This window comes from Oryzias latipes, chromosome 11, assembly GCF_053564925.1.
Source record: "Oryzias latipes strain Hd-rR chromosome 11, Olatipes_Hd-rR_3.1".
Classification (NCBI taxonomy): Eukaryota; Metazoa; Chordata; class Actinopteri; order Beloniformes; family Adrianichthyidae; genus Oryzias; species Oryzias latipes.
In genome coordinates this window covers 14,852,966-14,876,076 of record NC_136247.1, presented here as the reverse complement: position 1 = coordinate 14,876,076, position 23,111 = coordinate 14,852,966, and the positions used below count along the sequence as shown (strand labels likewise).

Sequence of the window (23,111 nt, the reverse complement as noted above, 5' to 3'; positions counted from 1 at the left end):
GCTGGTACATCTTGAGGACCAGGGGCCCTGCTGTGGATGGTTTATGGAGTCCTGATTAAACAAGCTCGGCAACTAATTTTCAAAGACTCATCCAATCATTGTTCCAGTTGTGAGGTCCGACATTCGGATAGTTAGGAAGCCCCCTGACCCCGAAAGGGATATGGTGAGTTAAGAAAATGGACGGATGGATTTCCAGTGATGTTTCTAGTATTGTGTCCAAAGCTTATGTCTTTCTAAAAATATAGTCACCAAAATCAAACATGTTTTATGTTTGATCTTTTAAATTTTGTGTTCATTTCTTTATGATCAAAGTGGAAGAAAAACATAAATCAAATGTGATTTTATCCAAAAGTTTATTTGACATCTGACACTTGTAAAAAAGAAAACACTTTTGTAACAAAACCGTTGGAATGCTCATGGCGTCAGTTTTTAGACAAAACACTGTCAGCCACGGTGGTTGCAGTGGAGCAGATGCGCTCAGTGGCGTTCTCTGCGCGTGCGCATCTTCCGGCTGAGGGTGCGGGCGAGCCTGTCCACCGCGCTGCCGATATGTCCGAGCTCCTTCTTTGTGGTCAGGCCCTCAATGTTCCCACTGTACCACAGCACCCAGCCGGCAAGGGAGACCACGACGAGCAGAGCACCTGTGGGCACGCCGTCACATCCATGTTAGAGGCAGGAAAAAGAAAACCTGCCTTTAAGTTCTGCAAGTTTTTCAAAACGTACCACTGTAGACCAGCAAATCTCCGTAATCCTGTCCTTTAATCTGCAGGCGGGCAAAGACTCCCACCAGCAGAGCGGCCCCCCCCAGCAGGTCCATGATGACAGCAAAGGCCAGCGCCAGTTTGCAGTGGGACAGCCCCTCATTGGGCGTCATGCTGCAGCTGAGAGGGAGGAGCTAATGAGGAACCAAAAACAATCAGTCTGAAGCTGTGCATGACCTCATATATCTAAAGTCCCGCTTCCATCATCTTTTGGTCTATTTTCAAAGCGTCCCCAGTGGACTTTTCATTATGATTATGCCGGGAGCTTGTGACCCGTCCTTCATATGTTTTCCATTTCACAAAAATGCTCTTTTTCAAACTTTTGTCTCTTCCTGATTCACAATATTTTGAATTTAAAAAGACTCTAAAATGTTATTTCAAGCTTAATTCTCATTATATATGCCCTCCATCATCAAAAAATGCAAACAGAACAAATTAAAGACACGATTTTCATCAGAGTGGATCTTTAGTGGCGAACAAGTGCAGTTTCAATAAGGGGTTTTTTCCAAAGCAAGAATTATAATATTATACAGAATTATTTCCACACCATTGTTTAGCTGCTTTTGCATTTGATAAACCAGCATTTGTGTCTATTTTCCTCTAAGTCAGAGCATTTTTCTCCCCCTTTTCTATCAGGGAATTTACACCCAAACTGCCACAATATTATATTTATATAAAAATGTTGGTAGGATAACAGAAAGTAATCCATAGAATTGCTCATTTTTATTAAATTGGGTTATTTCAAGCAATAAAAACAAATTAAAAGTCATTAAAACTCATATCCAAATCTATTTAGGATATTATTCATAAACTGATCAGAAAATACATTATTGTAAATATGCTATCTTGATATTACGATTCCTCATAATTATAACCCATATTTGCACCTATACATACAACACACACAACACATAAATGTGATGATTTTCATGATTTAAATTTCACCCTCGTCAGGTCTGGAGCTGATTAATATATGTGCTAAGTTTTTGTGTTTCAACAATAAAGTAATTAATAATGGATAAAATTGTTAGAAGTAGATGAGACATTACTTTGTATGGGTTCTGGATTTCAAAACTGTAACATGTATCAATCTTAAATTTTTAATAAAGTTTATAATAAAAATGTGGGATTTTCTTTCAAACTTCTTACAACTGACAAAAGCATCTAGTAAGAAAACGGTTCAAATACATACATTTTCTGCGAGTACACATGGAATAAATAAAAATATGAATATTGTTATTTAAAAAAAACAGATCATAGCTAAAAGCAGCTTGGTGTTGTTGCCGTGGAGCTGTGGTTTCAGACCTCAAAAATAGGTAAATCAAAGAAGAAATGAGACTCTGATTAACTTTGCAGCAGTAGTAAAATAGATCAATAGTGTGATGCTTTTAAAAAATCACGATTTACAGTAAGAAAACACACAACTGTGGTTTACAATCAGACCTGAGGGTTACAAAAAAAAGTGTAGATCATTAGTTTTTTAAAGAAAATAATGGATCCCAGCCCAGATGAGATCAACATTCAGGTAGACTTTGGTAAAATCTTTACCCTAAATCGTTAAAGCCTGTCGAGTTTTTGAAGCTTTACGGTTTCCTTACCTGTTTTTTGTGTTTCTTGGCGATAAACGGATTTTAGCTCCCGGTGCTTTTTTTCCCTTTTCTCCGTTTTTACCTGCTTATCGCAGCCACCCTACTTAGCCCCGCCCCCTCAGGTGACACATTTCCGGTAGTTTTTCTTCGTCCTTTTTTCTTTCTTTTTTTCTCTCTCACTTCAGGAGGCATTTCAATTTACTCATAAGCTCGAAATATTTTATAAAGAAAAAATATAAATATATAAATTTATATAAATCTAAAGAAAAAAATATATTACGAATATATTTATTCGTAGGATTCCGACCATTTTCACTCATCTTCAGATTTTTTCTTTCAAAAAATACATTAGGTTTGAAAAAGAACTGACACTTTTTGCCTTTTTCTGTAGAATGTTGTAAAGAGGTAATCTAAGTTGCTGAAGGGGGTGATTCTGCGCATGTGTGATGCAGACAAATCTGCCCGCGGTACACCTGTTGGGGCCACTTATAATCAGGTAATTGCTGCAGCGAGCGCCTGAAGGTTGGTGCGGGCAGCGTTGTGCTTCAGCCTGTATTACAGAAGTATAGCCGCTTTCTGGACGGCCGGGCACCCGTGACGGCGCCTCGCGGGTTTATTACCCATCAGTACACCTGCGGAACAGCCATGAACCCTCCAAACTGCAGGCACGAGGCAACCCCGCCAGGTAACAGCAGCTTTGGAATGTAACGCATCCCACACCTGAGCTCACTTTGTTTGCTGAGAAACTTTTGACACAAAAGACGATTTAGTCTGAAACAAAAGAGAAAACTGATTTTTCATTTCTGCGTTAGTCTATATGTCAACATCATGCTAAATGTTTTATTTATAGTGTGTAATTATATTGTGTTTCACTGTGACTGTTCACAGTATTCCATATATATATGATAAACCGTAATTAATATGCAATATCTTGCATTTGTAAGATATTATTTTAATTGTCACGTGATTAATAAAGACCCATTTTTTTCATTCCTAATCTGTCTGGTGGTCTCTGTGTTTTTGTCAATTTACACAGTAATTTGACTCTAAATTTTAAGAAATGTGGATTAAAGCAATAGCAAAGTGTGAATGTTTAAATGATAAACACGCAAAGATCTCTTTTGTCATTTGCAACTACTAAAATGTACGTTTAGTTTAGGAAAAATTAGATATAAACTGAAACCACGCCCACATCCCCCATCGTCATCTCTGCTTTCATTTGAAGAGATTTTGGCTTTTTGTGTCGTCAGATATTTAAGTTTTGGATCGCTATACAATACGACCCATTAATGTAGTATATGCAAACATTTTGAACACATTTACCTCCTTTTGATTTGCGTTTTTACACAATTACTTTTATTTTTTTTTTTTTTACAAAATATGTCCCCATTTTGTGAGGTAATAATATTAGAGACAAGAGAACTGCAGATGGAAGCACATTTAGAGCTCTTTTTTTAAAAACCCATTTTTATCAAATTCTTTTCGTTGATCTCCTCTTTGATTGTAAATGGACATATTTCTATTGGTTAATGAAAAAAAGCTAAATTTGATTAATACATGTTTTACAACTTGTCTTTTTTCATTAAATTGCCTTTAAATTGATCATATTACGTTAAATATATTTTTGTATTTAATCCTTTTCTGTTGCATTTATCAATTCCGGTGTACTTTTAAAACCTCTACTTCACTAAATTCTTCCTGCCTGTAAAGAAAATCTATTTGGTCTTATTGATAATCATTAGAACATGTATTATTCATTGAATGATTTCACGTTGAGGTTATTTTTTTTATGTTTTTGTCTCAGAGCATTATGAGCCACAGTTGTCGACATCCTCAGCTGCTGCAGGAGGAGGAGGAGAAGGTGGGGGTATGTATCTGAATGCCTATGAAGTGTCTTTTCCCCTGGAGGATAATGCCGAACGGCCCCCCACCTACCACCTGAATCACGGCCAGCAGATGATGGACGGTGCGTCAGTGCACGATGTACAGCTTTCCAGATTCTCCACCGTCCTGTTTGATTCTCAACGTTGCTCCTTTTTGTCCTCCTGCAGAGCCTGGAGTGCAGGAGCTTCCTCACCCTCAGTACAGCCCCTTCATCCTGGTCTCCAACTTGCGGGCTCACCTGTACGTCTCCCTGGAGAAGAACTCTTGGCTGCAGAAGCGCATTGAGGAGCTGGAGGAGGAGCGAAACTTCCTGCGCTGTCAGCTGAACCGCTTCATCGTCAGCATGAGTCCAGAAGGTTGGTGCTGCTCTGCTCCTGAATTCTCCTCCATTATGAGCTGCTGCCTTGATATAAAATACATTTACAAAGACATTGTGAAGATAAAAATTCCGACGTTTTAAGGATAGATGGAGGAAATGTCATGTTTTTCACTCCTAGTCCTCCCTGATTTTGACCGAATTTCTTGATCTACACTGGCAGTTGTGAGTTTCTAGTTCTGCTGTTAAAGTTTGATCCAATGCGATGGTCTGTCTGCTTGCAGCCACTGAGTGGTGTGGTGACGCTCAGCGTGCTGTGAAGGTCCAGCCCAACTGCTCGCCAAGCCCTCCCTCCCCCATGACCACCCGGTCTGGAATGACCCTGAAACGCCTGCAGGACTCAGGACCTCGAACCCGCCGCAACATCTCCGTTCCTGGTGAGGAAGAATCCGCATGGATGAACATGTTCACATCTGAGGAGGGCTTCACCTGCTCTCTTTCTGCTTTAGTCAAACAAGAGTTTCACATCAAAGAAGACAAATATTACACTGAAGATGAGTATGTGGAGGAAGAGGAGGAGGAGGAAGCAGAGGAGGAGGAGGAGGACTCATCAGTGGAGAAGGGCTCAAAGAAGAAGGGCCGAGCACGGAACGCAGGAGAGCCCAGGATGAAGATGAGGAGGATCTTTAGGATCACACACGGCCGGGAGAGACAAAGAGGTGAAGGCGTCATGTGACACTAATCATTCTTGGAAGTATCCTTCAACCCCCCCAGCAAATAGTCTCCTCCATGAGTGAGAACAGGCTCTGCTAATGTGGGTTCAGATGGTTTCTCTGCCACAAAGCTTCTGTGCTCCAGAAGAAGCTTGCTGCACAACTGAACGTCGCTCAGATGACGGTGTGAGGGTTTGGTTCAGGAGGCTGAGATCGTAAATGGTCTTTTACCATCAACTTCCTCCAGAAATGTTTTCTTAAAATCCGACTCCTAACTAATAATTATTTTTAAAGTGTTCCCAGTGGTCCTTTAATTATGATTATGCCTTTTTAGTCAAATTCATAAAACCTGTGTTGTTTTCTATGACATAGAAAACATTCTCCCATTTCAGGCATTATTTTGATTTGATAGATTTCTTTATTTAGTTGTGTTATTTATATTTAGTTGTGGTTGAAGTGAATGTTCAACCCCATTACTATTACTTTTAGCTGAAATTGCTAAAAGCCTAGCAGTGTTGGGAAAAACGCACCATACTCTCACTCACAAAGCACGTTTACTTATTCACTTATTTATTTACTTATTCATCCATAATACTACCATATTTACAGTACAGTGTAAACGTTTGGGGAAATACTTATAAAACAAACCTACAGTGTTTATATATCTTACAAAAAAAAGATGTTCGAATTGTTCATGGAGTGACTATGGGTCACACACAAACGCTCTGTTTTTAAAGTCGGGTTTATTAAAACTATGGGATCTAGTGAAACTGAAAACAGCTCTTGTCATGTACAAAGCCAGATACGACTTACTTCCAATAAACTTACAGCAAATGTTCAAAGACAGTGACGGGAGTTACAATCTAAGAAAAAAACTGAATTTCAAAAAGCGGTGCATTCGAACAACAAAAAAGAAAATGTCTTTATCCAATTGTGGTGTGGATTTATGGAATGGATTGGATGAAGGATATAAAACAAAGCAAAAGTTTACATGCATTCAAAAAACCTACAAGAAGTCACTAATAGTACTGTACAAGGCCAGAAACGATTAATTAAACAAAAAAATGTCACTTTAGCACAGTTGCAATGCAGAATTGTACCGTGAATGTTTTGTACCCATCTGTAAATAGCAATACGCGTGTTTAAACGCGTACATCATCAGGTTTTGTAAAAAGGCGTGGGAGCAGACAAGATTTCTCTTCAACCCACTCCTTTTCAAGCACACTGTTTTATGTCTTTTAAACCACTGTGTGTTGACTTTTTCATTTGTTTTGTGTTCGAAATAAACTAAACTGAACCTATGGAATCTCCATGAACCTTCTGATCTTATGAAAAAAATCCCATAAACTCTGCTTTTGTCCTGTGGTTGACTGAACAGATGTCTCCATTTTCTTTATCCTCCCAGTTAAAGACCCAGACGGAGTTTTGATTCGTTATAAGAAGATCCTGACCACCTACCAGCGAGTGAGGAGCATGTCTCGGGCCTTTCAGATCCACGGAGTCGACCGGAACACCATGGCCTCCACCTCCCCGATAGCAGAGCTGCTGCTGGTGGCTCCAGAAAAGGTTCATGCAGATGAATATTGTAATATTTGTCTAACATGCAGCACTGTTAGCCTTTTATTCACAATCCGTTACCGTGTGGTTAAACCCCACGCTCAGCAGGCCACACATGCCCGGTGTGTACGTAGTTTAACCTGCTTTTGAATGTAGGGACATCCTTGTGAGTTCAGTGAACAAAACATTGTTCTCGAGTGTCTCCAGGCTCTTCTGCCTCCACAGCTGGAGGAAGGATTCATCAGCAGCTCTCCTGTTCTGCAGGTGTCTGAGGTTGGGGAGTTTGAGGCGTCAAAGGAAAAGCTTTTGGATTACGCCCGGAGATGTTACAAGACCATGGACGAAGAGACGCACGCCAAGGTCCAGAGCATGAAGAAGACCCACAAGCTGCTCCCCATCTCTTACAGGTTCAGAAACTGAACCTGGAGAAAACTCCACTTTTGAGGTTTTGCCTTTCCACACATGAAGTACAACTTTGTTTTTTCCTCTTTAAGTGGCTCTCCTTATTAAAAAGTGGTTGAATAATTTAAAACACTGCTAATAGCTTTTTTGTGGTTCTTTATTTTTTTCCCATGAATGCAAATCCCTCTTGTTTTTTTTTTAATTTGAAGTTGATCTTTTTTTCACTCAGGAATAATCAGATTTTTTGCCAATGTTTTGAGAGAGCGAACACTCCCAGATGATGATGTTGATATACTTTACTTTCTTTGTATTTATTTATTTTACACTGAAATCCAGTGTATAAGAGTGATTTGTTAGACTTGTAGCCTATTTTTCTTGCATTTTCAAATATATATATATTTTCAAATATAAAACATTTTCCTGGTGGATTTTTATTGCTTTAAAGAGCAGAAAGATGCCAACAGTGTTTAAAGGTTTGGAGTCCTAAAGTCAAAGTGTTGCTGATATAATGATGACGACATAAATAATTGTACGTTATGTAAAAAAAAAAAAAACTGCTGATCATTTTGTTTGTTTTTGCCTCCAGAAGGAATAAAAAAACATTAAAGTGCAATTTCACAGTCTGGAATATGTTATTACAGCTGACAGTCTGCAGTGCACTCCAGAGGATGAAGGTGATACTGCAATAAAACAGTTCCTGTCTAGTACTAGAAACAGTCAAAACCATTCCCTAAATCAGTTTTAATCAACCTCTATATCTTTCTTTTTACCTTTTTTAGTTTTATATTTTTTATATTATGAATTATCAATTCAATTCTCTTTGTTAAAAAAAGTATTTTCTGATTTCTTTCCACATTTGTATTTTTACATTTAGAAATGTATATAATGGTATTTTATATGTGTATATATATATATATATATATATATATATATATATATATATATATATATATATATATATATATATATACTATTATGAATGTGTATGTATATTCTATTTGTAGGCTTCTGTAGGAAAAAAACAACTTTTTGCTCTGCATACATTTTGAGGGTAATTCTAATTTACCACTAAATGTGTGTTTGATATTTTTTGTAATAATTTCTGTCATATTACACAATCAGAAATTGCTAAACGTTTTAGATCATAAATTTTTCCAGAAGTATTTTACTGAAAGCTTGTTAAGCACACAATTGTTGTTTGTTTTTTTACATTTTATGAAATGTTATTTTTAATTGCAGTTTATAACAACAAAAAGGAAAAATAATACACCAGGGTATAGATGTTACATTTGAGATCTCCAAGGAAAGTAATCAAAGATAATATGCAAACATTTTTTTTTTATTAGTTAGTTAATTTAATGTTGTGGCAATATAATCTACACAGTTTGAGGCCAAACAAAACAAAAAATTCAATGTTCGATTTTTTTTCAATGTAATTAATTATAAGAAACTCCGTTTCCCATCAAGCTTGACAGACACGGAACTGGCTTACACTTTAACCTTTCCAAGTAGTCCAATCACAGCGGCATTTGCAAAGGAAGTAGAAAAAATGTATTTTTTGACAAACATCTTTGTTGACCAATAGAACGTCGTAATTTACCCCCACGGACCAATCACAGGCAAAATGGGCGGGGCTACTGTTCAACCAGCATCGGAGGAGGAGGTGTTCCTGGTAGCCATCTTGGATGTGCGGACTGATTGTTTAAGGAGAAGAATTGAGTTTTTTTTAATTCAGAAAAACTAGTCTTCACATCAGATTATCAGAGGTTCATCGGAGCGTTTGGACTGAGGAAATCATTCTTAACCGAGAAAAATCCAGGTAAACGAGCTGCAGTGTGAGAGGTGATGTATTTGTGTTGCTCCCCCTCTGTCTCTGGTCTGTCCCCTTAAACTGTGTCTCCCGCATCAAACAGCACTGCCGGTTGGAAGCTGCAGCTGTCGTCTCTGACAACTTGTACAAGTCCGCGTTTTTGCACGTTAGATAAAAAAGGTTGCACTAGCTCTGCGGGACTGCGGTTAAACTTGGGAGCGGAGTTTCTTTGGAAGTCCGTTTGCTGCTCGGATGTTATTTCTGCTGCTCTGTTTGTAAACAATCTATGTAGCACGCATTTTTTTTATTTTTCGCGCGGAGGGTTTAAAGCTAGCATTCGAGTTCCCAAACGAAGCTCGCGGGGTGGAAAAGTTCCGACTTTTAGATGCAGGAGAGTTGTATGGAAACTCGGTTGGTCCAAACTTAGCTGACCAGTCCGTGTCAGAGACCGATGAGGCAGGCGGACAGATGTGAACACCTGTTTGGAAAAGTAGGGCTCGAACCACACAGTTGTTAGAAAGCCGCCGTGAGTTTGTCACTACTCTATTTCACTTCCTTAAAGAACAAAGTGACATAAAAATTTGGCAGATCATTTCTTTTTGGAAGAATGGTTCCTGAAATAAATCTGACTCCATGCAAAGATTTTTAATAGCATTTTTTGCTGCTACGTTTGTTTTTATGTGGGATGTGCAACAGAGTAGTTGTAAGAACAGTTAACAAGACCCCCCATCCTCTACTACCAAGTTGTGGAGGTAATCTCCTCCTCTTTGGGGTTAACATTGACATCTTCAAGGTTAAAGGTCAGTCCCAGACTGTGGGGGCGTGAGATTGCTTCTTACAACAAAATCTCACCACATGTTTCTGGATTAAAATTGAACACGTGTATTTTTTGTGTTTTCCTTGTTGGTGAGGGTGATACCAGCCCTCACCATCACACCACCTCCACCAAAATATGGTAGAGGCAATCGAAGAAAGTCAAACTTTCTTACTTTTGTGCTAAGTTAGTTGTAGCGCAGACACTGTGTGGTTTACAAAAACAAAGATCCTTAGAAGACAGATGCTAATCGCACATGTTTACATGTGACCAAGCACAAAAGCTGATAGAAATTGACTATATTTTTCTCTTTTTTAGAAATAAATCAGCAATTAGGGCTGCACAAAAAAATAAAAAAATGAATTGACGATGCGATATCAGCCTTTGCAGTATGGGTATCACAAAAGACTGCGTAAACTTTGATTTAAGTTTACTGTAAATGTTTGTGCTCATGCTAAAACATCCTCCCGGCAGCTTGAAATATTTAACGAATCAAAGAAATCCTTTTATTCTTTCGACCAATTGGATGGATCCCTCCACGTCATTGACCAATTAAGTTCTTTTAAGTTAGATGCCTGCCACCAATGTAGACTTGGGTCATTTGGAGTATAATTTAAGGTATGCTGACTTTTATTTAAATACATCTGTTGCAGTGAAATGGAAATGATGAGTTGGTTTTTTGTTTTATGTGGTCATGCATTGCAAGACAGATCGTCATCGCAATATTTATATCCCTCATCGCAACTTTTCCTCATATTGTGGATCCCTATGCAGCAGTATTAAAAGAAGTCAAACATGAAGGCCAAACAGATAAACTACTTTTATATTTTCCAATTAAGGTGAAATGAGCAGGCAGATTTATCCTAAAACTAGACTTTCTGCTACATGAACTGACCTGTTGGTGTCTCAGTTGTAGCTTTGATGAAAACTGTCAAAGAGGAGAAAGTTTAATGCTTTATGTTGGATAGAATCCTCTAAAATATCCATTTAAAAACACAGGAATTATGATTTCATAGTGGCAACAGCATGGCATTTCATTGTTCATTAAAAACTAAAAAAGAGTGATCAAACTAAGTACTGTAGGAAAACTGTGGAGCAACTTTACGTTGAACCTTCCTTACATTTCTGAATGGGAGGTTTTACACTTTTAGTCAAAATTGAATGCATTTAAAACAAAATAGGAAAAATAATTCCCATGATGCAACGTACAAAGTGATTTTCTGTGACTATCGGTCAGTAAAGGTTTCAATGTTGTCGCAGTTTGCAGAAAGTATCTGTTGATGCTGAAACAAACCCCGGATTTTACTGTCACCTGTTACTTAAAGTTAATTAACTTCACTTCTTAGTAACTCTAAGTTACGAATGAAATGAAAATGGAACAGACTTTTAGAAAGTGGTGCTTGCTGGTTTTGTCCTGAACTGATCTGGTTCTACTCAGAGGTCTGTAGTTTGACGCTAAAGAGATGCTGCTTAGACTCCACCTGAAAACCCTTGTAACTTTACAGCAAAACTCCAACCCAACAAAAGTGCATTAATAGATGGAAAAGAGTGCAGCTATGGAGGTCATTGATCTGGAAATGTGACGCGTAACAATAAAGCACTGTCTGGCTTACCATCAGGTATGACGCTGTCATGTTTTTAAATATATTTTCTGGTTCAAAATAGCTTCAATATTTTGTTTTCCTCTTGACAAACCACCAATCATATCCAAAACTAATCATTCCAGGAGCCATAATTGTGTGTAAAATCAATTTCTGTAAAATTTTATAATAAAACTTTAGCAGTGTTCAAAATCAAACTGGTTGCAGTTTGTTACAGAATCTAACATTGATGAGCAACACACAATAGAGCTTGTACAAAAAAAAAAGCTCCAACTGCATGTAATTCCTAATGCTTATTTGTCTACACACCAGTTTAAGGGTATTAAAGCGCTTTTTTTTAAAGCTCACAACACATACAAGTTCTCCAGAAAACAGAAAAAAAACCCGTTTTATTTTTGCTTTCCAAAAAACCGTAAACCCTGATCTCCTGACAGATCTGCTGTTAAATCTTTCATACGATCTCCAGCGGGCTCAGCTGTCTGCAGCTGCAGGAACATGCCGAACGCTCCTCTTCATGCTCCATCAGAACAGCTGACTGGAACTTTGCTGGACCTCATCTATTCCTGCAATTTTCCGCTGGAAGAAACCTCAGAATACTGTCACTTGCAGATCCAATCAAATATATGAGTCTGTGAACAGGAATACTGAATAACCTGTATCAAAATTAAGATAACTCATGAGTTTTTTACATTTTATAACCATGGGTTTAGTTTTCCTACATTATATTATAATATATTGTATAATATTATATGCTTTAAACAAATATATTTTCATATTATTGTAAAAACAATTTTACTATGTCAGCAGTTGTTTGTCTTCAATTTTTCACTCTCATCCAACAACTCAGCTTTAAATGTTGCCATAGCAGCAATGCACATTTCAAAAAGAAGATGGTTATTAATTAAGGCCAAATAATGTCAGCACAGGTGTTATCAATGCATATTTGGATGAAAACATATCATAAAACACACAGAAGTTCAATTCAATTTTACTTATAGAGCCCAAATTCACAACAACAGTCGTCTCAGTGGGCTTCAGTCTGTAATGTTGCTGTATACATATATACATGTTAGGTGAAGGGGATTCTGCTGCATTTTCTGTTCTGCAGACCCCCCCGTTTGTGTTGGGAAACTCCGCCCCCAAAGAGCAACTGATGGAAGTGCAAGCTTCCGTGTCCAAAAAAGACAACTCCAGAGTCTTACTGAAACGTCCAAGCATCTTCAGTCTTTGCTGTTGTATGTGGTGCAGCCTCTGGGCTCCTTTTCACAGGAATTCTGTCAGCTGCATTTGGTTCCTGCGTGTTTTCTCCTGATGTTTTGGTTGGGTTTGGTGGCCTGGTGTTTATTGTTCACACACACAAACTTAGGTTTATGTAAAAATGTTCCTCCTAAGGCCGACTGGTGTCCACTATTGACTGTATATTACAACTGGAGAGAGTGAGTGTGACGTCACTCATAGAAATTGTTTTTTCAGTTTTCAGTCCTTGTTTTTTCGTGACATGGACGTCGCCGTCCAAACATCTTCAGTTAGATGTTATTCACTACCTAGCAGGGGTCTTTAGCTGAAATCCTTTGACTATTAATAGTTCAATAGAAACCATACTGTACCTGAATCTGTTTGGCCACAGACAGATCGTATTGCAATCATATTCAGTTCTGAAATTTGACACAGACTCAAATGTACAAAATGTCGCAGTTCCACAAAATAACACTAGAGGCTGGTGTCAGAAAGCAATTGAGTCCCATATTAGGATTTCAGGTATCAAACTAAAACAAAAAAAATATTTATATCTGGTTTAAGGCCTTGTCACACAGCCACCATGTACTTTTTGTGTATTTTGCATGGGTGAAAATTGGTCATAAATCAACGTAGAACATGAACCGTGCATGATTATAACAATTCATTAGTGATTCATACGTCAATGACATCATTTTGACCTGATATGTGTGCCGTATACGCAATATAAAAGTTATACATCTGTTGTGCATCTGTGAAAACCTCTTAGAAATACGTGGAACGGTCGTGGAAAGCCACAAATTTGCATCTGCATCTCACACAATTGCGTAAGATTTACGACGTGATATTCGTATCAAACTATGTAAAATACAAATAAACTGCATTATTCTCAACGTACCAAAAACTTTGAACAGTTCCACACCAAATTCATGGAAAGACCCGTCAGCCGAAACCCTCAACGGACATCTGCACACATCGATGAATGCCAAATGCAAATGCAAGAAACACTTATGAATTACATGTATCATGCGTGTATCACAAAGGGCCGAACGTGGACTATACGCTAAATGTCCTTTGGGGCTGTGTGACACGGCCTAAGCAGAGTTGATCTATGGATTAGATGAAATGAAGATCTGAGTGAGAGGAAAAGTCATATTTAATGAACAAGCATTGTACCAAAACCAGCGGTCTGGGTAAAATGATGCTGCAGAAACACCTGACTGACACTCACTCCTGCTGTGAATGTTTGACTCAACCACTTCAGCACCTGTGGTTGTGCGCAGATCGGCACCTGTGCACTTTGTGTGTCGTTCCCAGCTCGTGTTGGTTGCATCTTGTGTTCCAGTTTAACAGCTACACGAACGACAAAAACCCAGAGGCTTTGCTGCAGAGTGTCATCCTGTAACACGGTGAGGTTTTTCACTCCTCCAGCATTCTGGCTGATCTGCAGCTTTGGGAGGAAGCTGCAGCTGAAGTGGGAGAAGAATCCAAAGACACATGCAAATGATTTGCTGCTAAATTGGTCTAAACTCTGTTCAAACATCTGGACAAATATGTTGTGTTTGTCCAACAGAAAAGTTTCTGATCTTTTAAAAGATATTTTCCTTAAAACATGTGCTCCACTTAGTGTCAGAAATATGGAGCACACAAAACTACAACAGTCCTGTGTTTAACACCTTTTTCTTTGTCTTTGCAGTGAAAGAAGGCATGAAGGCATCATCTTAGTCATCAGTCATGGCCGATAAAAGGAAACTTCAAGGTGAGGATTGTAAAAAATAACCTGAAATTAGGAAAAGTTTGTTTTATTCCTTGCATTTTGTTGCTGCTGCCTCCTCGCGCACTCAGGTTTGTGTAAAAACTTCCTCCTAAGTCTGACTGGTGTCCACCATTGGCAAAGGCAAGGCAAGTTTATTTGTATAGCACACTTCGTACACAAAGTAATTCAAAGTGCTTCAAAAAACAGGAAAATGCATTCAAATCACAATACATAACAGTACAAAGATTAAAAACATACATAATCGTAATAAAATTTACCGTACTTTAAAAGACAGTAAAGAGAAAAGAACATGATTGGATGCGGAGATAAGGACCCTTCAGTTATATACACAGCTAAACAGGAATGTTTTGAGTCTAGATTTGAACGTTAACACAGTAGAGGCCTGTCTCACAACCTCAGGGAGACTGTTCCAACTTTTAGCTTTACCATTGACTCTATATTACAACTGGAGAGAGTGAGTGTGACGTCACTCAAAGAAATTGGCTTACTTCTGGCTCCAACCAAATGAAGTCAATTCAGTCCTCATTTTTTTCGCGATTATGGACGTTTCAGGTACTCGCAGTCAGCATTTCTATGGCAACCACGCTCACCAACCAAGTGTGAGCTTTTCGGAAGTCCACACCCCTACCACTGAAAAGCGAGCCACACGAGATCTGTCTATTTAACATTTCGAACATTCGACATAAGACCACATACTTTTATTAAGGCATCTGATTGGTCAGTTTTATAATTTGAATAACTTGAAAGAAATAAAAAAAATGCCATAAAAACAGAATTAGCAGGAACATGATAAAGAAAGGTAGCAGAACAAGATTGTTGACTCTGTCCAATAGAATGACTGAGTAACAGCTGTGTATTTCTCTATAGAAGTCTATGGGATTTTGGCTTCTTGAACTACTACTTCCTGTTTGGAATAAGAGGGGGGCGGGGCCACTCAGTCCAGTTCTCATATACAGTCAGTGAGCGTTTAGGATTTGACTGATGTTCTGGTCTCAATATTTTGGTTTATAAAATTCAAACAGTGTGACTGCAGCCATGAAGCCCTCTGACAAGCAGACTAAGGAAATGACCAGTTGTTCTGGTCCAAATTGGGTTTATGTAGATGCTGAGGCTCCTGTAGGCAGTTTAGCATTTGATTTCTTTGGGGTCTCTGGTTCGGAAACCTTTGTGGTTCCAAGCTATTGTGGTGGGTCTCTCTGAAAAGCACATTAAGGGCAGGAATAATCCACCCCTGTGGGCACATTGTGAGCTTTCATCAGGAGGGTGGAGGTAGAACTCTGATGGTGCTCTCTACAATGCTTAAATTGCATCTTGTTTATGTTTTCTCTACGTTTTTGAAGCTTTTATATGTGACTTATGTGGAAGGCCAGGCTAAAGAAGTTTGCTCATTTCAGGGAGTTTCTGAAAAGAAAAACAGAAAATGAAGTTAGCTGTTAGAATTTGGATGAAAGTTTGTTTAAAAATGTAAGTATTTTTGTCATTCAAATAATGAAAAAATAAAATAAATAGGGAGCTTAACATTTTCAACAAATTAGTTGGACAGACAGGAGTTTTTTGACCTTATCTTTTGGTTTTAGCAGCTTTCTGGCTCTCATGACATAAATGATGCAGTTCCTGGTCCTTTTGTTCTGCTGTTGCTGCAGGCATGTCTGACAGAGTCATGAAGCAACGCCGGCTCGTTGTTGCGTCATGTTTGTTCCAAATGATCGTGTTTTAGTGGCGTACCACCAGCAGGAGTTTGTAACGTCTGCCGAATGGCGTTCAGCGATGTTTTGATTTGGGATCTGCTCTTTTTAACCCCCGACAGTTTTGAAATCCACACGCAGACCGCTCTTTTCCTCAGAAGTGGAGTTGACCACACAACACCTAAACTGTCATATTGTTGGCCTGGAATTTCGTAACCCAGCAGTTCCAACCAAAAACAGGTTTACTCAACAGACTGGGAGCTGTTCCTGCTGCTTGATGGATTTGCTGGAAGGATCGCTTTTTTATGGAGCAAAGCTTTGTGTTTTCCACTTTTAGCATAAATATAACAAACAGATGAAGCCAGGAAGTCATTTACTTCAAAGTTTATCTGCTTAGACCATGAATTCTCTGTGATTATAAAGGAATCCCTCATTTATATTTCCTTTCTAAATGTGTGGACGTTGTTGATGTGGAAATCAGATGGGATCCTGCGGTGCTGCTCCGCGTGGATCTGGAGCTCCTTTCAGTGCCACACTTCGGTGCTTTGATGGCGTCTCCGGCTAACGATTGTTACCAGAGGCTGCCAACCGACAGCGGCGTTCCCGCGGCTTCTGTCGTTGGTAGTACGAAAAACAAAAAACCCTCATTTATCTCTGCGAAGACGACCGGAGCACACGCCGCCACCGTCAAATTTTAATGTATTATTGCAGAGGAGGCAGACTTTGATCTAAAAATAATAAGCGTCTCGCCGAAGTGGGGTAACGTAGAGGCTTTAGGAGGTCAGGATGGAGTTTGTTCTGGCGTCCGTTCCTGTCAGAGCGTCCGTGTTCCAGCTGCTTGTGACCTTTCACAGCGCGCTCGCATCCACATGTGTTTGTTGGACTGTCACGGCTGTTCTTACACTAATCACTCGAACGCCTTCAGCTCTGAAGCAGGGAAATTGCTCTGCCGTTTTTAGTCCCTTTTCTGTTTGAATTAAATGAGCTGGGAGCTCTCCTTTCACTCTGCGGTTTTGTTTTCAGTTCAGGATTCTTTAACTTTAGAAAAGTAGAAATCTTTGACCTATTTAACCCAGAATCCCCATCACATCATTAGGATAAGGTTTTGTTGAAGTAACAGACATTCATGCCTGTAATTACAAAGAAATAAAGTACAACACACAAAAACAAATACAAAAATGAAAAAATAAAATAGAGGAAATAAATTCTAAAAAAGTATACATTTCACACATTTTTGCATATATCTTTGTTATTTTTCCTTCTTATTTCAAACCTTTTGGTAAACCTTGCAGTAAACCAGGGGTGGGCGAACTAAGGCCCGCGGGCTGGATCCGGCCCGCCTCCATGTTTGGTCTGGCCCACTGAACAATATCATAGACCCATGTTTTTGGTTTTTTATCTGGCCACATGATCAAGACACGCATAGAACGTGACATTTTATTCCACCCTTCTCCAGTCTGTGCTCCAACCTGAAACCCTCTAAAAATCTCTGTCAAATAGAACAGAAGACAGTCTTCCCTTTCTACGTCGCAGTTCATCTTTTGCAGTTTAGCTCATTATTTAAGAGCGATTATGCTGCTTTTTTTTTAAACCGCGTACCGTGTTCTGTTTCCTGACTGGCTGGAGACCCTGTCAATCAATATCCTCCTTTTCAGATCTACAGAAATCTTTGATCGATCAGATCTTTGTTTTCATTTTAAGATCCTGGACCTAATTTCTATGGAAGGTTGAGACTTTAAACAAGAGAAAAGGGTGAAAATGTTCACGTTTGTGTGAGAAAAGTGTATTTAGGCAGTGAGGAGTTTTACTGCCATAAAGGTCTGTAATCAAACTCCGTGGATTTCACCGATCATGGTTATTTTTAGGACGCAACTTCTGCAATAAACAAGGGAACTCTGTACTGGTGAAAAGGTAACGCAGATATATGCGTAGCTGCAGCAGAAGACATAGAAATTAGCTTTTTTTTCGTCATTATTACTGAATGAGAAACAGTCGTGAAGGACACAGCGCAGCTGCTCAGTTTTAGTGCACACTGTGAGACATGTGACGAGCTGCAGCGCTCAGAGTGTCAGCGAGACGAAGACGGGAGAGGATCCACTATTTATTGTTTTTTAATATATCACTATATTTGTTCCAGACTTTTTGTCTTTAAAAAACACAGAGAGAGTTATTTGGTCATTTTTTATTTCAGCTATAGTGTTATTTATTTTATTAAAAGATCATGAATTAATAAAACTGTATTATAGGGCTTTACAAGAAAAGAAAGATAAAAGAAGTTTAAATTTGAGAGAAAAAGGCTTGTCGTGGCCCTCACCAGAAAAAGTTTGGGGACTCCGCTCTAGCATCCGTGTGGTGTTTGAAGATTTGTTGCTTTTCATTCTTACAATCATTCAAACACCTCATGAATGCAGCATTTCTCTAAGTTTTACATGAGGTACATCAATCCGTTGTTGAAATTGGCTCTAAAATGAGTTTTAACCTAAAAACTCTAAAATGCTCTGTTTTAAAAATATAATTTTAATCCAAGTGTTTTGATCCAGATTGTTATTTCTGTCTCACTCCAGGGATCTGCTCCTGGTCTGGCCCTTCTATCCATTTTTAGAACCCTATGTGGCCCGCGAGCCAAAATAATTACCCTACCCTGCAGTAAACCATCATGAATGGATGTTGTTGTTATGGCAACCACTCTGCTAAAATGTTGGTCATTTTTTGTGTATTGACAAAATGACCAGGAGGCTTCTTAGCTTCATCACACTGATGATGAGGGTCGGTCATGTTCTTCAGAAGATCCAGAAAGAAGATGTGGCGGCTGCTGTTATTAACCTGTAGGCAAAAGACTCCACTCCTTCCCAATGATTTGTTTGCTTTCTGCTCCTCTGCTGTGTAAACACCAGGAGGAAGAGCTAAACATCCTCATGGATCTTCTCCAAATTCCACACGTGGCAAATATCTGTCCTCCACCCTGAGAGCAGAATTCAGTGAAAGAAGTTGAATTCGTTAAACCATTCTGTAAAAATATTCTTCATTAGGTTTAGTTTAGCTTCTTTTATTGACTGCACTCACTGCTTTCTGGGTTCCATTTTTATCCTCAAATCAGTGCACCCCAAAATTTGATAAAGAGAAAATGATTGTTCTTATAAATTGTAAAAAGAAACAAAAAGAAAACAGCTGAACTGTGTTTTGGCCAGCAGAGACTCCTGTTTTGGACAGATGTGGATCAGGTGCATATTTATATAATACTTTGCTTCATTTTCCCTAAAATTTACAATACAATTTTTTTAAGTTTTCATTTTTACGTTTTGACCAAACAGAATAAAAAGAAAAATACACTTTAAAACACAAAATAAAATAATGTCTGGATTATAAAAGCGCGGAAAGGTACATGCAAAATTAACTGATGATACTGGAGGACCGGTGACCAGAACCAGCATATTGCTGAACAGTAATGACACGCTATGCCCCTATGCGACCTGTATCTGATCTTGTCATGACAGTCTGAACGACACAGATCCGATCTTTTCAAATGCGACCCAGGCCACTTGGGTATGTGGTCCTGAATCCGAAACGTATCAGATCTTTTGAAATGCGACCGCCGTCTGACCGGCCAGGCCACATGAATCCGACCCGTACGTCGTGGATACGCTACAAAAGTCATCATTCTGCGTTGAAGTAGGCGGGAACGAGAACATAAACATCAACCATGGCGGACAATGCTGCTGAGACCAGTCAGTGGAAGGGATGCGAGGTCACCAATTTGATCAAACTCCAGGGCTCTTATCGCAACCCGGCGGTTTTTGAAAAAAATTCCAGCGTGGTCAGAAGGCGGATCCTCCTCCGGGGTTCACTTTCCCGTTTGGACCCTTAGATTCTCCAGAGCAGGTTAATAAAGAGTCCATAGCATTTATTCTGGGGGAAGCCTTCTTATATTACCGTTCTCCTTCCTCTGTAACACACAACACTGCAGCGCTCTCTCCTCTCTCTTACACACGCGCGGCCCCAGCACATTCACATCCCCATTCCACAACAGTGTTTACAGACGATCCCGGCTCCAATGCCTTCTTAAAAGGAAAAGTTTGAATTTGTCCTGGCTCATTCGTGAAAATGAATTTAGTACTGCAAAAAGAGCTCCACTGTTGACAACACTGTTGTTGACATCCATTGCTAACGTTAGCTACTTCCGCAAACAACAGTGACGTCGTTCACCGTTGAGTACTCTTCTGCGCATGCGGGTCACTTCTGGGTCATTTCATGGTATCACAGGAGATCACAAAAATTCGCATTTAATTGGAAATGTGAACGGCCTTGCAAAAAAATCGAATTTGTTCAAAAAATGGGAATTGAGCATTAAGCTCTGCAGTGTGAACGTAGCCAGATCACTTGAAGGCATGAAAAAGGTCCGAACAGACGCTAACAGGATAAAAATGAATGTCATTTGTTCCATTCATGAAGTCATCCATGTAAGAAGTTACATAAACGGACCTACTCTGCACGTTTCTTTTTTCCATTTAGGGCAAATAAATAGTTATCACATCATGAAGGGGAATATATTTTATGTTATCTATGACAAACTCTTTTGTCACTTCATAATCCGTTTAACCTCCTCTGTCAGCCTTTGAACATCATCTATGTGAGTGCAGTTTGAGGTTTGTGGTCTAGTTTGTATGTGTTCATGTGTTTGTTGTTATTGTTGTTGTGTAAGTGTGTGTGTGCGTGTGTGTGTGTGTGTATGCTTGCTCACAGGCCTAACGTCCTTTTATGTAATCCATATTCTCTGGGAAGTGAGCCATGATTTTGTCGGTGCGCCTGCCGCCTCTCTGAGTGGCTGCTCTTCACGGCGCTATGCTTCCAATTTTTTTTTGTTTTATTGTCTTTTTAAATGGTTTTCATGTTTCAGTAATTCACCACACGTGTGTGTTTCTCTCTGTCACCTGGATGTGTCAAAACGACATCTATGCTCAAAAGTGAAGCAGCTTTCAGAGAAATGATCAGTAAAGTCCGTTAATGTCCCTTAAAGTTGCATCAAAAATGATTTTTCTTTTTTTCTTTTTCTTGAAGATTTCCTTCTGAAATTTTTTTTTAACTTTCTATTCTTTTCTTCTTCTTCTTCTTTACTTTCAGGTGAAATAGATCGATGTCTAAAAAAAGTAGCTGAAGGAGTGGAGCAGTTTGAAGACATCTGGCAGAAGGTAACTGCATTTAAAAAGATAAAAAAATAAATGTGCTAAGGATAAATTAAACATCTCTGTAAAAGCATGAAAAAAGGTAAAACATACTTTTCCATTTCTTATTTTAAAAACACTTAAAATTAAAACTTATTAGGGAGAAAAATGTGTCAAAAAATGACTCAAACATATAAAATGTTGTAATTTTGCACAAGTTCTCCTTGAAGTCGTGACTTTGTCCGTCCTCTAGTCTTCTTGCTTAAAGTATCCTAAAAATGGCTCCTATTAAAATATTATCTGAATAAAAACATGCTGGAAAATATCAGCAGTCTGATAGAAATATAGATCAAATCAAATCTACCTTTATTTAAATTGCACTCTTCCTGCACACTAAGACAGGGTGCTGTTCCCTCAAAAATAAAAACATTACAAAATAGATGCGATCTTGGTGCAAATAGCTAGAGAAATTGAAAGAAGGCTAAAAATAATAGAGATGATGCTGAAGATTTTAATGCAGAGAAATATTTAAACTCTAGATAATGCCCTTTCTGAACACTTTAAAGCTTTCCTGGACTGAAGAAAAGATATTTGTCATATTTTCAGAATTGTTTTTATGTCCAAACATAATGTATACTATGGAGTCCGTGTCCTGACATGGATAAAAATTAAAATATCTAGTTACCACGAAATAATATTGGGTTCCCACAAAATAAAATTTTCGTTCCCTCGAAATAATTATTCACGTGATTAGTCATTCATAAACACAGATGTTAGCGATACTTGGATTAACAGCAGATACTTTCACATTTCTGTCTGTGTGTGTCTCATTACATTGCATGGAAGACACGGATGATGTTTAGAGATCAGATTTATTTATTTTAAAAAGTACAAAAGCTTCGGTAATCATGTCTCCATGTCTGCGTTCATTCAAATCCCGGCACGGTCTCCGTCCATCCGGCCGGAAAAGCTGCTTTCTGCGGCTAACTCCGTATCTGTGTGACCCATATTCGCTCAAGAGGGGAAAAATAAAAAGAAGAAGGATGATGCATCTCGACCAATCACTGTGGCCTTTTAACTGTGATGCTTTCAAATTCAACAGGACAAATGATGGGCTAGGTAGCATGTAGCCTACTAGCCTTCGGATGTAAAGCAACTGCTAAAGAGTATTTTAATAAAAGACAAATCTTAATATTATTATTCCTATTCGACCCTAAACTACAATATCAGCTGGCTGTCTGTCTACCGGCCAGCCAGCTGCCCGAATGCCGGCATGACAAGCAAAAGAGCTCCACGGCGGGCCGGAGCTCGTAGGAGTTATGTGTCCGGCAGGCGAAGCAGTAAGCTTGGGCTTCCTAAATCCTATGATATATGCTTATTATTTCCATCCAGACAATAATAAATTGATCATTCTTGTTTTTATTTTTCCCCTCTTGAACGAATGTGGCTCACAGAGACACGGAAGTAGCGGTGGAAAGCGGCTTTTGCAGCCGGATGGACGGAGAGCGTACCAGGATGCGAATGAACCCAGACATGAAAACGTGATTACCGATGCTTTTGTGCTTTTTAAAAGAAATAAATCTGATCTCTAAACATCATCCGTGTCTTCCATGCAATGTAATGAGACACACACAGACAGAAATGTGAAAGTATCTGCTGTAAATCCAAATATTATTAAATATGTTTATTAATGACTTATGATGTGAATAATTGTAACGGGGATGCATTCAAATACAACAGGTTAATGATGGGCTAGATAGCATGTAGCTACTAACCTAGGGATGTAAAGCGACTGCTAACGATTATG

At 38.8% G+C, this 23,111-nt stretch overlaps 3 protein-coding genes across 5 annotated transcripts in view; 2 read left to right on the top strand and 1 right to left on the bottom strand.

Annotated features, from left to right (window-relative positions):
- Window positions 1-336: 336 nt before the first annotated feature.
- On the bottom strand, window positions 337-2,496 carry tmem238a (transmembrane protein 238a). 2 transcript variants are annotated; one of them, XM_020707153.3, is made up of 3 exons: window positions 2,360-2,496; window positions 724-881; window positions 337-641 (listed from the first exon to the last, which is right to left on the bottom strand). In XM_020707153.3, the coding sequence occupies exons 2-3, from the start codon at window positions 872-874 to the stop codon at window positions 478-480; spliced, it is 315 nt and encodes a 104-aa protein (XP_020562812.1). In that variant the 5' UTR covers window positions 875-881; window positions 2,360-2,496; the 3' UTR covers window positions 337-477. The 2 variants fall into 2 exon arrangements, with proteins under 2 accessions (XP_020562812.1, XP_011479209.1); XM_011480907.4 differs by having other exon boundaries at window positions 724-895; window positions 2,360-2,487.
- Window positions 2,487-7,835, top strand: LOC101159203 (coiled-coil domain-containing protein 106). Its single transcript, XM_011480908.4, has 7 exons — window positions 2,487-3,035; window positions 4,155-4,316; window positions 4,402-4,590; window positions 4,835-4,987; window positions 5,060-5,269; window positions 6,669-6,829; window positions 7,085-7,835. Exons 1-7 carry the CDS (start codon window positions 2,996-2,998, stop codon window positions 7,238-7,240), a joined length of 1,071 nt encoding a protein of 356 aa, XP_011479210.1. The 5' UTR covers window positions 2,487-2,995; the 3' UTR covers window positions 7,241-7,835.
- Window positions 7,836-8,751: 916 nt separating this feature from the next.
- Window positions 8,752-23,111, top strand: part of LOC101168303 (CCR4-NOT transcription complex subunit 3) — a 35,054-nt gene continuing 20,694 nt past the window's right edge. For both annotated transcript variants that reach the window (XM_004073885.5, XM_078955352.1), the window contains exons 1-3: window positions 8,752-9,041; window positions 14,380-14,442; window positions 21,264-21,331. In XM_004073885.5, the coding sequence (XP_004073933.1) occupies window positions 14,418-14,442; window positions 21,264-21,331 (93 nt within the window). In that variant the 5' untranslated portion in view covers window positions 8,752-9,041; window positions 14,380-14,417. The remainder of the gene's footprint in view (window positions 9,042-14,379; window positions 14,443-21,263; window positions 21,332-23,111) is intronic.